Source organism: Ranitomeya variabilis, chromosome 2 (assembly GCF_051348905.1).
Source record: "Ranitomeya variabilis isolate aRanVar5 chromosome 2, aRanVar5.hap1, whole genome shotgun sequence".
In the NCBI taxonomy this organism is placed as follows: domain Eukaryota; kingdom Metazoa; phylum Chordata; class Amphibia; order Anura; family Dendrobatidae; genus Ranitomeya; species Ranitomeya variabilis.
Genome location: NC_135233.1, coordinates 224,046,809 through 224,060,613, shown reverse-complemented (window position 1 = coordinate 224,060,613; position 13,805 = coordinate 224,046,809). Strand labels below are relative to the sequence as shown.

Here is a 13,805-nt window from a genome sequence, read left to right as displayed (position 1 = left end):
CACTTGGGGCTATTTAGTTTGGAAAAACGAAGACTAAGGGGTGATCTTATTTTAATGTATAAATATATGAGGGGACAGTACAAAGACCTTTCTGATGATCTTTTTAATCATAGACCTGAGACATGGACAAGGGGGCATCCTCTACGTCTGGAGGAAAGAAGGTTTAAGCATAATAACAGATGCGGATTCTTTACTGTAAGAGCAGTGAGACTATGGAACTCTCTGCCGTATGATGTTGTAATGAGTGACTCATTAATTAAATTTAAGAGGGGACTGGATACCTTTCTGGAAAAGTCTAATGTTACAGGGTATATACACTAGATTCCTTGATAAGGCGTTGATCCAGGGAACTAGTCTGATTGCCGTATGTGGAGTCGGGAAGGAATTTTTTTCCCCATGGTGGAGTTACTCTTTGCCACATGGGTTTTTTTTGCCTTCCTCTGGATCAACATGTTAGGGCATGTTAGGTTAGGCTATGGGTTGAACTAGATGGACTTACAGTCTTCCTTCAACCTTAATAACTATGTAACTATGTAACATGGCAATAATATTTATAAACCATGTGGCGGTATTATTTGCACATGATATGGCACTAATACCTAAGCACCATGGGTCCTGTATGGCACTAGTATCTAAACACAATGTAGCAGTATTATTGGAGCACTTCATGGCACTGGTGTCTAACCACCATGTGGCGGCATAATATGGGCACAGTGTGGCACTTTCTCATTCTAAGCTATTCTCTCTTGTGAGCGGCATATTTAGCTGACTCAGGATGGCATGCTCGATTGCTGTTCCATGCATACTTCTCCGGCGGTATAATTTGGGCATGGTATGACACTAACATTTATGCACTATGTGATGCTATTACTTGGGCACTGTATGGCACTAATATATATATATATACCATACCGTGGTATTATTTTAGCAGTGTGTATCAGTAATATTTGTACCCCAGGTGGCGGTATTATTTTGCCATTGTGTGGCATTAATATCTCTACACCATATGACGATGTTTGGAAAGTGTATGGCACCGATTTCTATGCACCATACGACGGTATTATTTCAGCATGGCATAGCACTGACACATTATTATTTGACCACTGTATGGCACTTTTTCAGAATGGTTCTGAGCTATCTCTGCTTTTTTTGCTCTGCATTCAGCTGTGTCCTGGATAATATATCACACACATGGCGGTTAAGGGCAGAGTAATGATTTTCTGTGTTGTCACTTGGGGTCTAGAGTGGCTTCATGGTCTCATATCTGCTATTAGAGGTGAGCGCCCCCTAGTGGTGGTAAGGAACTGACACCCACTTCCTATTGAAGTGAGTGCTGCTCGGCTCTGTTCCCTTTTCACATTCATCCACTGGAGTTGAAAATAGTTGATCAGAAGGGATGGCTGGTGTCAGACTCACGGATGTTGATTTGATGTTGACCACCAATCATAAAGCCCCCCCATATACATTGTCAATATGGGGTACAGGATAGAGGACATTATTACAAGCTCGGGGCCACAATGAGGGACATTATTACAGGATGAGGGCAAGGTCTTCTTTGTGTGGAGTCCGGCTGTGTCTGACAGCTCCCAGCAATCTTCTGCTAGATGCTTACTTTGTATTGACGTTTGAGAATGTCAGTGCAGAGTACAGTGTGGCCGCCTGGATGTTTAAAGTTTATGGGCAGCCGAGAAATCGTTAACGACGCACCAAGATGTGCCAATATTTATTTAGAGGCATTTAAACCAACACAAATCAGTTTAAAGGTCGCCATACACATTAGACTAAAGTCATCCGAACTCGCTGATATTAGCAGCCGCCGACAGGCTAATATATGTGGGGGTCCCCCGACCCTCATACCTCCTGTTAGAGGAGAGAAGGATCATACATGTTGGATTTCCAATGGCCAATTCTTTTTTTTTTGTTCTGAGATAAGCCACTGCCAGAGGAATGTGGCAGCAGCTCTTGAGGAGAAAATAGGCGAGTGTGCTGGTGTATGGGGATGTCAGGAGGCATAGCTTCCAGCCCAACGATCCATTCTATCAAGAACTATCCAGGACGGGTATATGAAAACCTGTCTTAATAAATTTGCCCCCGATGACTTCTATGGGGAAGCCCTGTAAGCACGCTCTGTGTTCTATGCAGGTGTCACTGTGCAGGGAGGGTGGAGGAGGTGATCTGTGACCGTCATCTCTTATGAATGGTGGATCCTCCTGACTGTCAGTGGCAGCTTCACGTTGTAGATTACATGTAGGAGTCTATTCACACAGAATACAAACGCGAGACTCTGTCCACAGTGGTCTTTATTGATAAATGATAGTGGTCTACTATACACCGATCCTCGCTATATAAATGCTTCCCTGAGGTCAGGAGACCGTCAGCGGCTGACAGTGTTGAACTGACTGTGGTAGTGAGCAGTGGGGTTGTTGGTGTAAACCACATTATCCAGATACTCTTGGCTAGAAAAGAAGAAAAAATAGATAAATTGTACACGTGCACTTTACATGCTTTATATATATCAGTGGAAATCCTCTATATGTTGATAGAAAGTGACAATCACTGGTGGGGGCGGACTAGAAGGCATGAGACACCTAGTCCTGTAGTGATAATCTCCTGCTGATAAAACACTGATTGTATTGACAACAAAACACAGTCTAGTAAGTGACACATTGCTGGAATCAGGGTCTCAGCCCCTATATCAGATTACATAATACTCACTGTGCCCTCTGCTCCCGACTCAGCTGCTGGTTATACCCGTCCAGCCGTTTCCTCGTTTCTCTGCTGAATTCCTGTTCTTGCTGTTCCAAGTTCATGGCGGCACGCGCTGCCAGTGTTCGCTGCCTGTCCCACTCCGTGTTCAGCTGCTTCTCCTCTTCCTTCAGCCTCTGAGAACATCAAAATGGGATTATGGTAAAGCAGCATTAGGGTCCATCTGCAGAATGAGGGGATATTCCCAGTGCAGACACTTGGCGATTTCCAGAGCCTATAGAAGTGAGTGGAGGGAGGCCGGCATGTGTGGTCGCCTCTGTCTTCCTGGCAGTGAAAGATGGGGCGACGTTCTGAAGAAAGATGTAAGTCCTAAAGGCAGGAGCTGCATGTATGAGCCATCGGTGGGATACAGTGTGGACTTCTGGGATGTAGGACCGCTGTGCAGGATTTCGGACGGTACCTGCTTCTCTTGGCATTGCTGCTTCTGAATATCTAAGATGGCTGTGAGCTGCTCCAGACTCATCCCCTTCCAACGATCCGGCACAACACGGTGCGGCCCGAAGGCGCTGACGGCGGCGGCGGGGTTCTCCGTCAGTATGTCTCCGCTCAGGTGGTTGTAGATCTCCGCTAGGTTGTTGTCTTCCTCCTCCTCCTTGTGTCGTCTCCTTCGCTCTGACACCTCCAGCGCCTGGACCAAGAGGAAAGGGTCAGGGGTGCTCCAGTATGTCCCCGCCCACGAGGAGCGTCCGCCCCACTCACCAGGGCCTGATTGAAGTGATCGGTGGCCATGAGCACTGCCTTCCGGCACTCTCCCTCCATCCGGCTGAGGTGTTCGGCCCTCTCGTCCAGCTCCACGCATTTCCTGTCATGTAGGTTATCTGCAGCAATGAATGAAGCCATCAGTCCAGAAGATACAGATCTTATTACATTGGGGAGCTGCATACAAAGAGCAGGGCGGCCCCTTCATCCCCGGACGCGGACCACCCCTCTAACCTGCATACGTTTGCTGCGCCTCCCTCTTCTTCCTCTCGTCCATCTGCCCTGTCAGCCATCTTTTGGTCATATCCGTCTGCATCTGTCTCCGCTTCTTCTGGCCCAGGTCTTCTCCAGCAAACGTCTGCAGGCCGGCGGCTCCACATCTGGGGTCGTCGTCGCTGACTCGGGCCGGCCGCTCCTTCTTCAGGGCGTCCGGGTCGTACAGGTCGTATTCCCTCCGGGTCTCGGGCTTCTGATGTTGCTCCCTGTAGTTCTGGACGGCCCGGTGCAGATCCCGGCACAGTTTCTGCTCGCTCTGCTCCAGCATCAGAGCCACTTTATCATCACGTTCTCTGTCTGCATCTGTGGGGCCAGGAAGAGAACAAAAACGTTAAAGGATCCTTTCCCATATTTCTTCTGGAAACAGCGCCACTTGTCTCCATAGGTTGTGTCTGGTAATGCAGCGCGGCTACATTCACTTCAATGGGGCTGAACCCACAGAGATCCTGCATTGGGGCCTCAGTAATATTTACCACTCGCCTCCTCCCGAGCCTTCTCCGTCCTCTCCATCGTCTTCCTCTCCTCCACCTGCTTCTCCAGAGCATCCACATCCACCTACACAAGGAAGCCGTGACATGTAACGGCAGCCCGTGACCGCATGTAACAGCTGCCCGTGACCGCATGTAACAGCAGCCCGTGACCACATGTAACAGCAGCCCGCGACCGCATGTAACAGCAGCCCGTGACCACATGTAACAGCAGCCCGTGACCGCATGTAACAGCAGCCCGTGACCGCATGTAACAGCAGCCCGTGACCGCATGTAACAGCTGCCCGTGACCACATGTATCAGCAGCCCGTGACCGCATGTATCAGCAGCCCGTGACCGCATGTATCAGCAGCCCGTGACCGCATGTATCAGCAGCCCGTGACCGCATGTAACAGCAGCCCGCGACCGCATGTAACAACAGCCCGCGACCGCATGTAACAGCAGCCCGTGACCGCATGTAACAGCTGCCCGTGACCACATGTAACGGCAGCCCGTGACCGCATGTAACAGCAGCCCGTGACCACATGTAACGGCAGCCCGTGACCGCATGTAACAGCAGCCCGCGACCGCATGTAACAACAGCCCGCGACCGCATGTAACAGCAGCCCGTGACCGCATGTAACAGCTGCCCGTGACCACATGTAACGGCAGCCCGTGACCGCATGTAACAGCAGCCCGTGACCACATGTAACGGCAGCCCGTGACCGCATGTAACAACAGCCCGCGACCGCATGTAACAGCAGCCCGTGACCGCATGTAACGGCAGCCCGTGACCACATGTAACAGCAGCCCGTGACCACATGTAACAGCTGCCCGTGACTGCATGTAACAGCTGCCCGTGACTGCATGTAACAGCAGCCCGTGACCGCATGTAACAGCAGCCCGCGACCGCATGTAACAACAGCCCGTGACCGCATGTAACAGCTGCCCGTGACCGCATGTAACAGCAGCCCGTGACCACATGTAACAGCAGCCCGCGACCGCATGTAACAGCAGCCCGTGACCGCATGTAACAGCAGCCCGCGACCGCATGTAACAGCTGCCCGTGACCGCATGTAACAGCAGCCCGCGACCGCATGTAACAGCAGCCCGTGACCAGATGTAACAACAGCCCGCGACCGCATGTAACAACAGCCCATGACCGCATGTAACAGCAGCCCGCGACCGCATGTAACAGCAGCCCGTGACCGCATGTAACAGCAGCCCGCGACCGCATGTAACAGCAGCCCGCGACCGCATGTAACAACAGCCCGTGACCGCATGTAACAGCAGCCCGCGACCGCATGTAACAGCAGCCCGCGACCACATGTAACAGCAGCCCGTGACCGCATGTAACAGCAGCCCGTGACCGCATGTAACAGCAGCCCGCGACCGCATGTAACAGCAGCCCGCGACCGCATGTAACAACAGCCCGCGACCGCATGTAACAGCAGCCCGCGACCGCATGTAACAGCAGCCCGTGACCAGATGTAACAACAGCCCGTGACCGCATGTAACAGCAGCCCGCGACCGCATGTAACAGCAGCCCGCGACCGCATGTAACAGCAGCCCGTGACCAGATGTAACAACAGCCCGTGACCGCATGTAACAGCAGCCCGCGACCGCATGTAACAGCAGCCCGTGACCAGATGTAACAACAGCCCGTGACCAGATGTAACAACAGCCCGCGACCGCATGTAACAGCAGCCCGCGACCGCATGTAACAGCAGCCCGTGACCAGATGTAACAACAGCCCGTGACCGCATGTAACAGCAGCCCGCGACCGCATGTAACAGCAGCCCGTGACCGCATGTAACGGCAGCCCGCGACCGCATGTAACAGCAGCCCGTGACCGCATGTAACAGCAGCCCGTGACCGCATGTAACAGCAGCCCGTGACCAGATGTAACAGCAGCCCGTGACCGCATGTAACGGCAGCCCGTGACCGCATGTAACGGCAGCCCGTGACCGCATGTAACGGCAGCCCGTGACCGCATGTAACGGCAGCCCGTGACCGCATGTAACGGCAGCCCGCGACCGCATGTAACGGCAGCCCGCGACCGCATGTAACGGCAGCCCGCGACCGCATGTAACGGCAGCCCGCGACCGCATGTAACGGCAGCCCGCGACCGCATGTAACTGCAGCCCGCGACCGCATGTAACGGCAGCCCGCGACCGCATGTAACGGCAGCCCGTGACCGCATGTAACGGCAGCCCGGGACCGCATGTAACGGCAGCCCGCGACCGCATGTAACGGCAGCCCGCGACCGCATGTAACGGGCAGCCCGTGACCAGATGTAACAACAGCCCGTGACCGCATGTAACAGCAGCCCGTGACCGCATGTAACAGCAGCCCGCGACCGCATGTAACAGCAGCCCGTGACCAGATGTAACAACAGCCCGTGACCGCATGTAACAGCAGCCCGTGACCAGATGTAACGGCAGCCCGTGACCGCATGTAACGGCAGCCCGTGACCGCATGTAACGGCAGCCCGTGACCGCATGTAACGGCAGCCCGTGACCGCATGTAACGGCAGCCCGTGACCGCATGTAACGGCAGCCCGTGACCGCATGTAACGGCAGCCCGCGACCGCATGTAACGGCAGCCCGCGACCGCATGTAACGGCAGCCCGCGACCGCATGTAACGGCAGCCCGCGACCGCATGTAACTGCAGCCCGCGACCGCATGTAACGGCAGCCCGCGAACGCATGTAACGGCAGCCCGCGACCGCATGTAACGGCAGCCCGCGACCGCATGTAACGGCAGCCCGCGACCGCATGTAACTGCAGCCCGCGACCGCATGTAACGGCAGCCCGCGACCGCATGTAACGGCAGCCCGTGACCGCATGTAACGGCAGCCCGTGACCGCATGTAACGGCAGCCCGTGACCGCATGTAACGGCAGCCCGCGACCGCATGTAACGGCAGCCCGTGACCGCATGTAACGGCAGCCCGTGACCGCATGTAACGGCAGCCCGTGACCGCATGTAACGGCAGCCCGTGACCGCATGTAACGGCAGCCCGTGACCGCATGTAACGGCAGCCCGTGACCGCATGTAACGGCAGCCCGTGACCGCATGTAACGGCAGCCCGTGACCGCAGACCCTGCCGGACCCCGCACTCACCCCGATGCTGCGGAACTTGGCATTGAAGATTCGGCTCTGCCGTTGCTGTTCCTTGTTTCTTCTCCTTTCAATGGCGGCGACTTCCTTCACGTCTAAGGGGAGATCCAGCTTATACATGGCTGCCAGGAAAACCTGCCGTGAGGGGGAGAAAAGGAAATGTCACCATATACTACTGAACAATGGGGAACTACAAGGCCCAGCAGAGCCAGACTACAATAGAAGTCTCCAAAAGCTGACTGCAACTGATGTGGAGCTACAAGGGTCACCCTACAGAGGGGAACCACAAGCCTCAGCATGCCTATTCCATAAGGGCTTGTTCACACTATCCTTTTTTTGCTGCGGATTTTTCAGCTGCGGATTTGGAAAAACCGCAGTGCAATACCGCGGTGGTTTTCACTGCGGTTTTTTGTGCGGTTTCTACTGCGGATTCCACTGCGGGTTTCCAACTGCAGTTTCCTATTGGTGCAGGTGGAAAACCGCTGCGGAATCCACAGAAAGAATTGACAGGCTACTTCTTTTTTTCCGCAGAAAATCCGCGCTGATTTTCAAGCGGAAAAACGCAGCGTGGGCACAGCGGTTTTTGTTTTCCATAGGGTAACATTGTACTGTACCCTGCATGGAAAACGGCTGCGGATCCGCAGCAAAAACCGCAAAGTGTGAACATAGCCTAACTGATTGGGAACTACAAGTCTCAGCATGCCTATTCCATAACTGATTGGGAACTACAAGTCTCAGCATACTGATACACCTGGCGAGGAACTACAAGTCTCACTAAATACCTGATGAGAACTACAAGTCTCAGCCTGCCTACCACACACCTGGTAAAGAACTACAAGTCTCAGCAGGCCTACTACATACCTGATATGGGACTACAAGTCTCAGCCTGTTTCTTATAGATTGTATGCTATCAGGCTGCACGTCCTGGAGATCAGTCACCAGCAACATTAGTTGCTATAGCAACGGACCGTACCACTACTCTCCTCCACAGGCAAGCAAAGTAAATGGAGGGAGAGGAGTGTAACAGTTACTGGATTTCTGAACAGGATCATGTATATTTACAGACATCATTTTGGCCCCGTACACATGCTTTTCGGCAGTGACCTCCCCTATTCCCCCCTTTCCAAAGCCTAATGGAATAGTCCTCTGTCCTGGAGCTGCTTGTCACCTGACCCGTGTAAATTAACTGATCTGATGCACTGTAACTATAGCAACGAAAAGTAGCCCTCTCCACTGCCCAACACCCAGTGTCACGATATGAGGCGACATATCTTCCTGGTGTAATGAACACGACACTGCGCCCTCCATAGACCACCATGCTGGCATTCTCTATCACACTGTATGTTCCAGGCCTGGAGCCACCATGACTCGAGCTGTAGTTTTTATTGGTACCATTTTGGGGCACATAGGATACAACTAAGGCCCTGGTCCTGCAGCCACCTCTCAGTAGTCCATGGCTGCCTCTCCAGAACTTGAGAGCCTCCTCCTACCTGCGGTCTCCCCGACCCTGCGTGACGTCATACCTGTGTTGTGTTGTAACGACTACATCACAGCGGGCTGACAGGCGCTGAAAGGTACAGCCGGCACCGGCCCCGTGTGCAGAGATACAGCCGGCACCGGCCCTGTGTGCAGAGATACAGCTGGCACCGGACCCGTGTGCAGAGATACAGCCGGCACCGGCCCCAAGGGTGCAGAGATACAGCCGGCACCGGCCCCGTGTGCAGAGATACAGCCGGCACCGACCCCGTGTGCAGAGATACAGCCGGCACCGGCCCCGTGTGCAGAGATACAGCCGGCACCGGCCCCGTGTGCAGAGATACAGCCGGCACCGGCCCCGTGTGCAGAGATACAGCCGGCACCGGCCCCGTGTGCAGAGATACAGCTGGCACCGGACCCGTGTGCAGAGATACAGCCGGCACCGGCCCCGTGTGCAGAGATACAGCCGGCCCTGACCTGGACGCTGGACCAGAGACCCTGGAATCCATCTGCTCATCTCTAGTCCCAACCATCCTGGATACAGAGGACAGTCCTGGATTCAGGTCTACGCCCTGCAGTCTCGGGCATCTGCTGAATGTCTCTCACTACCACCGCCCCTCTGACATCTCCTCCTAGCAGGGGAGAAAGAAATGGTAATGGCCCTGTCCTTCAAACCGCACATCCAAGCTCTCGCCACCTCCTGTCACCTCCACCTCAAAAATATCTCCAGAATCCATCCTTTCCTCACCCTTGGTCTACTAAAATGCTTGTGCATGCCCTCATCATCTCCTGCCTTGACTACTGCAACATCCTTTTCTGCGGCCACCCTGCTAACACCCTTGCACCTCTCCAGCCCATCCTTAACTCTGCTGCCCGACTAATCCATCTCTCTCCTCGCTACTCCTCTGCTTCACCCCTCTGCAAATCTCTTCACTGGCTCCCATTCCCTCAGCGTATCCAGTTCAGATTACTAATACTGACCTACAAAGCCATCGATAACCTGTCTCCTCCATATATCTCTGAACTAATCTCCCGATATCTTCCCTCACGTAATCTCCGCTCCTCCCAAGACCTCCTTCTCTCCTCCACACTTATTCACTCCTCATCCAATCTCCTCCAAGACTTCTCCCGAATATCCCCCATTCTCTGGAATTCTCTGCCCCAACACGTCCGACTATCCACCACATTCGGATCCTTCAGACGGAACCTGAAAACCCATCTCTTCAGGAAAGCCTACAGCCTGCACTGACCCCGCTGCCTCCTCATCACTACCGAAGCTACCGCCTCACCAACACCGGAGCTGCAGCAACCCTCAACCTATTGTCTCCTTCCCCATAATCCTGTAGAATGTAAGCCCGCAAGGGCAGGGTCCACGCCCCTCTGTATCAGTCTGTCATTGTTAGTCTGCTTACTGTAAGTGATATCTATCATTCTGTATGTAACCCCTTCTCATGTACAGCACCATGGAATCAATGGTGCTATATAAATAAATAAGAAGAATAAATGGACGTGGATTGGGGTGAGGCCAAAGCTTGCCGCATAATCTGTCCCTCTTTCCGTTCTTCAAAAGTTGGGCAGTATGCACACACCTTTCCACAGGTAAGACTATAGGTCACCTGCTGGCCCACCTAGACTATTCGGGGCCCCCCACCAAGCAGATTCTCTATAAGGGCCCCTTCACACTGTGCAATCAAAGTCTGAACGAGCGTTCGATTTGTGACGTTTATCCGTCCTCGTTCCGAGGTTGCAAAGTGTGACATGGCGTTACGATTTGCGACGCAGCCCAGCATCGTACGATGTGAAAGAAAGAGCAGAACTTTCTTTCGTCGTAAATGTCTCGCTGTGGCGGTCGAAATCGTAGTACGTGACGGCGGTCATACGAGCTCGTAATGCGACTACGTGGGTTGGGCTTCCGCATACCTGTCTCCTGATTGGGCGTGACGTTTTAGCACGCCCATGCTGGTAATACGTCACGCTCGGAGTCGTAGGACTATGGCGGTGTGAAGGGTAGCGTACGATTGCGACGCGTGACGTTCACATCGCAACTACGTCAGAAAAAGCGTTAACATCGTAGAGTGTGACCGCTGGCTACGAGCTCGTACTGCGATGTCGAATATGACGCAAATGCGTCGTAATCGTAGCAGAATCGACCAGTGTGAAGGGGCCTTAAATCTATCCTATTCACTCTATGAAGTCAGATCCTCCTCCTAAGTGGACTAATTACTTATTATCACCTCCAAAATGAAGACAAAGCTCCTGAATTGGGCATTTTTTCCTTTGCTCATTTTTATAACAGCCCTCTCTGACACAGGAGCCCTTCCATATTATCTTTTTAGTTGCACTTTTATCAGCCACCAGCAGAGGGCAGCAGACTAAATCCTTTGCAAGATACCAGCGATAACTCCTCCACGGACTGGACGGAGATGTCTCTCTATACTGATCGCTCCTTCTCTCTTGTACATCCTCTCGCCAGTACCTAAGATGGCGGCGGGCGCGCTGCAGTTGTATCCTTCTACATGGTGTAGAGATTGAGGGGTGATGTTACAGTGTTGGGGGCGCTGCATGTGGGGTCTTATGTGCTGTACTAGACCCTTACATTCCAGAGTGAAGGGAGGGACATTGGTTTGGTTGCAAAAATGTATTCAAACGGGAGAATTTGATTGGCTGTCTATCGCACCTATCAGGTGTCTGCTTTCATTTTGCTAATAATCCTTTAGAAATGAGAGGAGTCTGGTTGCCATAGTAACTGCTGCTTTTTATAAATACTCAGTTTTGGGGCAGTACATAGTGCAGCCCCCCGCACAAACATGCTGACGTCGGACCCCTCGCCTTTTTGGCTTCGTACCACGGGGCCACACCTAGAGCCCCTGGGGTTCAGTGAACCGCATGCAGGATAATGTAAAGCATGTCCTGGTCAGCCAGACCTGGGGGACAATGGCTTTAAGGGCTAGTCCCACTTGTTTGGATGCTTTGTGTAGCACTGTGTTCTTCCAGCTGTTTCGAGACTACGACTCCCAGCATGCAGGACTGCCATTGACTGTCTGGGCATGCTGGGAGTTGTAGTTTGAGAACAGCTATAGAGCCACAGGTTGGAGACCACTGTTCCCCCTAATCTGTTCACGATGATAATGGTAGTGAGGAGAGAAGCCCCCCTGGCTGACCAGTATGTCCGTAGCTGCTGACCTCGTTATTGGGCCACGGTCACACTATTAGTATCTGGTCAGTATTTTACATCAGTATTTGTAAGCCAAAACCAGGAGTGGAACAAATAGAGGAAAAGTATAATAGAAACATATGCACCACTTCTGCATTTATCACCCACTCCTGGTTTTGGCTTATAAAGACTGAGGTAAAATTCTGACCAAATACTGACCGTGTTCCCAGCAATTAGTGGCCGCTGATCGGCTGCAGCCTTCACATTCTGTCCGAGCGGAAGATACCGGCTTCAGTGTGAAAACTTTAGCCGGTCAGTGGCCACGAGACTGGCAGGGAGCCCCATGGCGAGTGCGGGGGGCGCCAGTCCGGGAGGTGAGACCCAGTAATGAGTGTGAAGGACGAGCGCTGGTCCGGGAGGTGAGAAGTAGTGTGGTTTTTTTGTTGTTGTTTCAAGTGGTTGTCTTACTTTATGGGAATTTTGGGATGAGGGTGTTTTTCTTCAGGAGCAGGGCCATTCTTATTCATAATGTGGCCTGGTTTAGGTCAGGGGCAGTGTCTCTTTTCCATAACCACAGTGCAGCCGGCTTCATGTGCCCTTCCCCTGCTCCAGAGAAGCCCAGATCGCCCACGACTCATTGAGCCCAGATGCAGAACCAAGAAAGGGAGGAGTGAGCAAGACCCTGAGCGTCGCAGACAACGTCCTCCACGTGTAAGTCGTAACCCGGACGTGGTCCTGCGGCCGTCAGCCGAGACTCCACACGTGTCACCATAACCCCATTCTTCCACCAGCAGACAATTTTCATTATTGCACTTTTATTTTTTCCAGTTCCTTTCAAAAGCTATAGCTATTAGTGATGAGCGAGCGTGCTGGGATAAGGTGTTATCTGAGCATGCTCGGGTGCTAATCTAGCATTTCGGCGTACTTGAAAACCATGGTCGAGTCCCTGCGGCTGCATGTCTCGCGGCTGTTAGGCTGCCGTCACACTAGCAGGATTTGGTCAGTATTTTACATCAGTATTTGTAAGCCAAAACCAGGAGTGGGTGATAAATGCAGAAGTGGTGAATATGTTTCTATTATACTTTTCCTCTATTTGTTCCACTCCTGGTTTGGGTTACAAATACTGATGTAAACTACTGACCAAATACTGCTAGTGTGACGGCAGCCTTAACACAGGCAGGGATTTCCTGTTTGTTAGGTGTGTGTTGCAGCTGTCTATCAGCCGAGGGGACTCAGACATATTATCCGAGCACGCCCGAGATATTCTGATAACACCAAAACAGGTTCACTCATCACTAATTACTATATCCATAGGTGACTCTTCCACGATACGATTACGGCCTCATCAAATTGCTATAGTTTTCTTCTTTTTCTTCTTCTAGTCTTTTTCTTTTTTTAACCCCTTAATCCCGTATGACGTACTATCCCGTCAAGGTGACCTGGGACTTAATTCCCGGTGACGAGATAGTACGTCATACGCGATCGGCCGCGCTCACGGGGGGAGCGCGGCCGGGTGTCAGCTGCCTATCGCAGCTGACATCCGGCACTATGTGCCAGGAGCGGTCATGGACCGCCCCCGGCACATTAACCCCCGGCACACCGCGATCAAACATGATCGCAGTGTACCGGCGGTATAGGGAAGCATCGCGCAGGGAGAGGGCTCCCTGCGGGCTTCCCTGAGACCCCCGGAGCAACGCGATGTGATCGCGTTGCTGCGAGGGTCTCCTACCTCCTTCCTGGCTGCAGGTCCCGGATCCAAGATGGCCGCGGCATCCGGGTCCTGCAGGGAAGGAGGTGGCTTACCGAGTGTCTGCTCAGTGCAGACGCTGGTAAGCCTGCAGCCCTG

At 52.9% G+C, this 13,805-nt stretch overlaps 1 protein-coding gene across 1 annotated transcript; it reads right to left on the bottom strand.

The window, feature by feature from the left end:
- Positions 1–2,268: 2,268 nt before the first annotated feature.
- Positions 2,269–8,365, bottom strand: LOC143809269 (RIB43A-like with coiled-coils protein 2). The gene is made up of 8 exons (XM_077292375.1): positions 8,191–8,365; positions 7,333–7,464; positions 4,215–4,296; positions 3,700–4,044; positions 3,466–3,584; positions 3,167–3,394; positions 2,716–2,882; positions 2,269–2,456 (listed from the first exon to the last, which is right to left on the bottom strand). Exons 1-8 carry the CDS (start codon positions 8,275–8,277, stop codon positions 2,375–2,377), a joined length of 1,242 nt encoding a protein of 413 aa, XP_077148490.1. The 5' UTR covers positions 8,278–8,365; the 3' UTR covers positions 2,269–2,374.
- Between the last annotated feature and the right edge of the window lie 5,440 nt (positions 8,366–13,805).

Bases quoted from the DNA above. Each gene is read 5' to 3' on its own strand.
- LOC143809269 (XM_077292375.1), bottom strand. From the start codon at position 8,277: ATGTTGCTGGTGACTGATCTCCAGGACGTGCAGCCTGATAGCATACAA. The intron at 4,045-4,214 runs GTAAATATTACT...CTGGCCCCACAG, and splicing joins GGCTCGGGAGGAGGCGAGTG to ATGCAGACAGAGAACGTGAT. The intron at 3,395-3,465 runs GTGAGTGGGGCG...CTCTTGGTCCAG, and splicing joins ATCACTTCAATCAGGCCCTG to GCGCTGGAGGTGTCAGAGCG.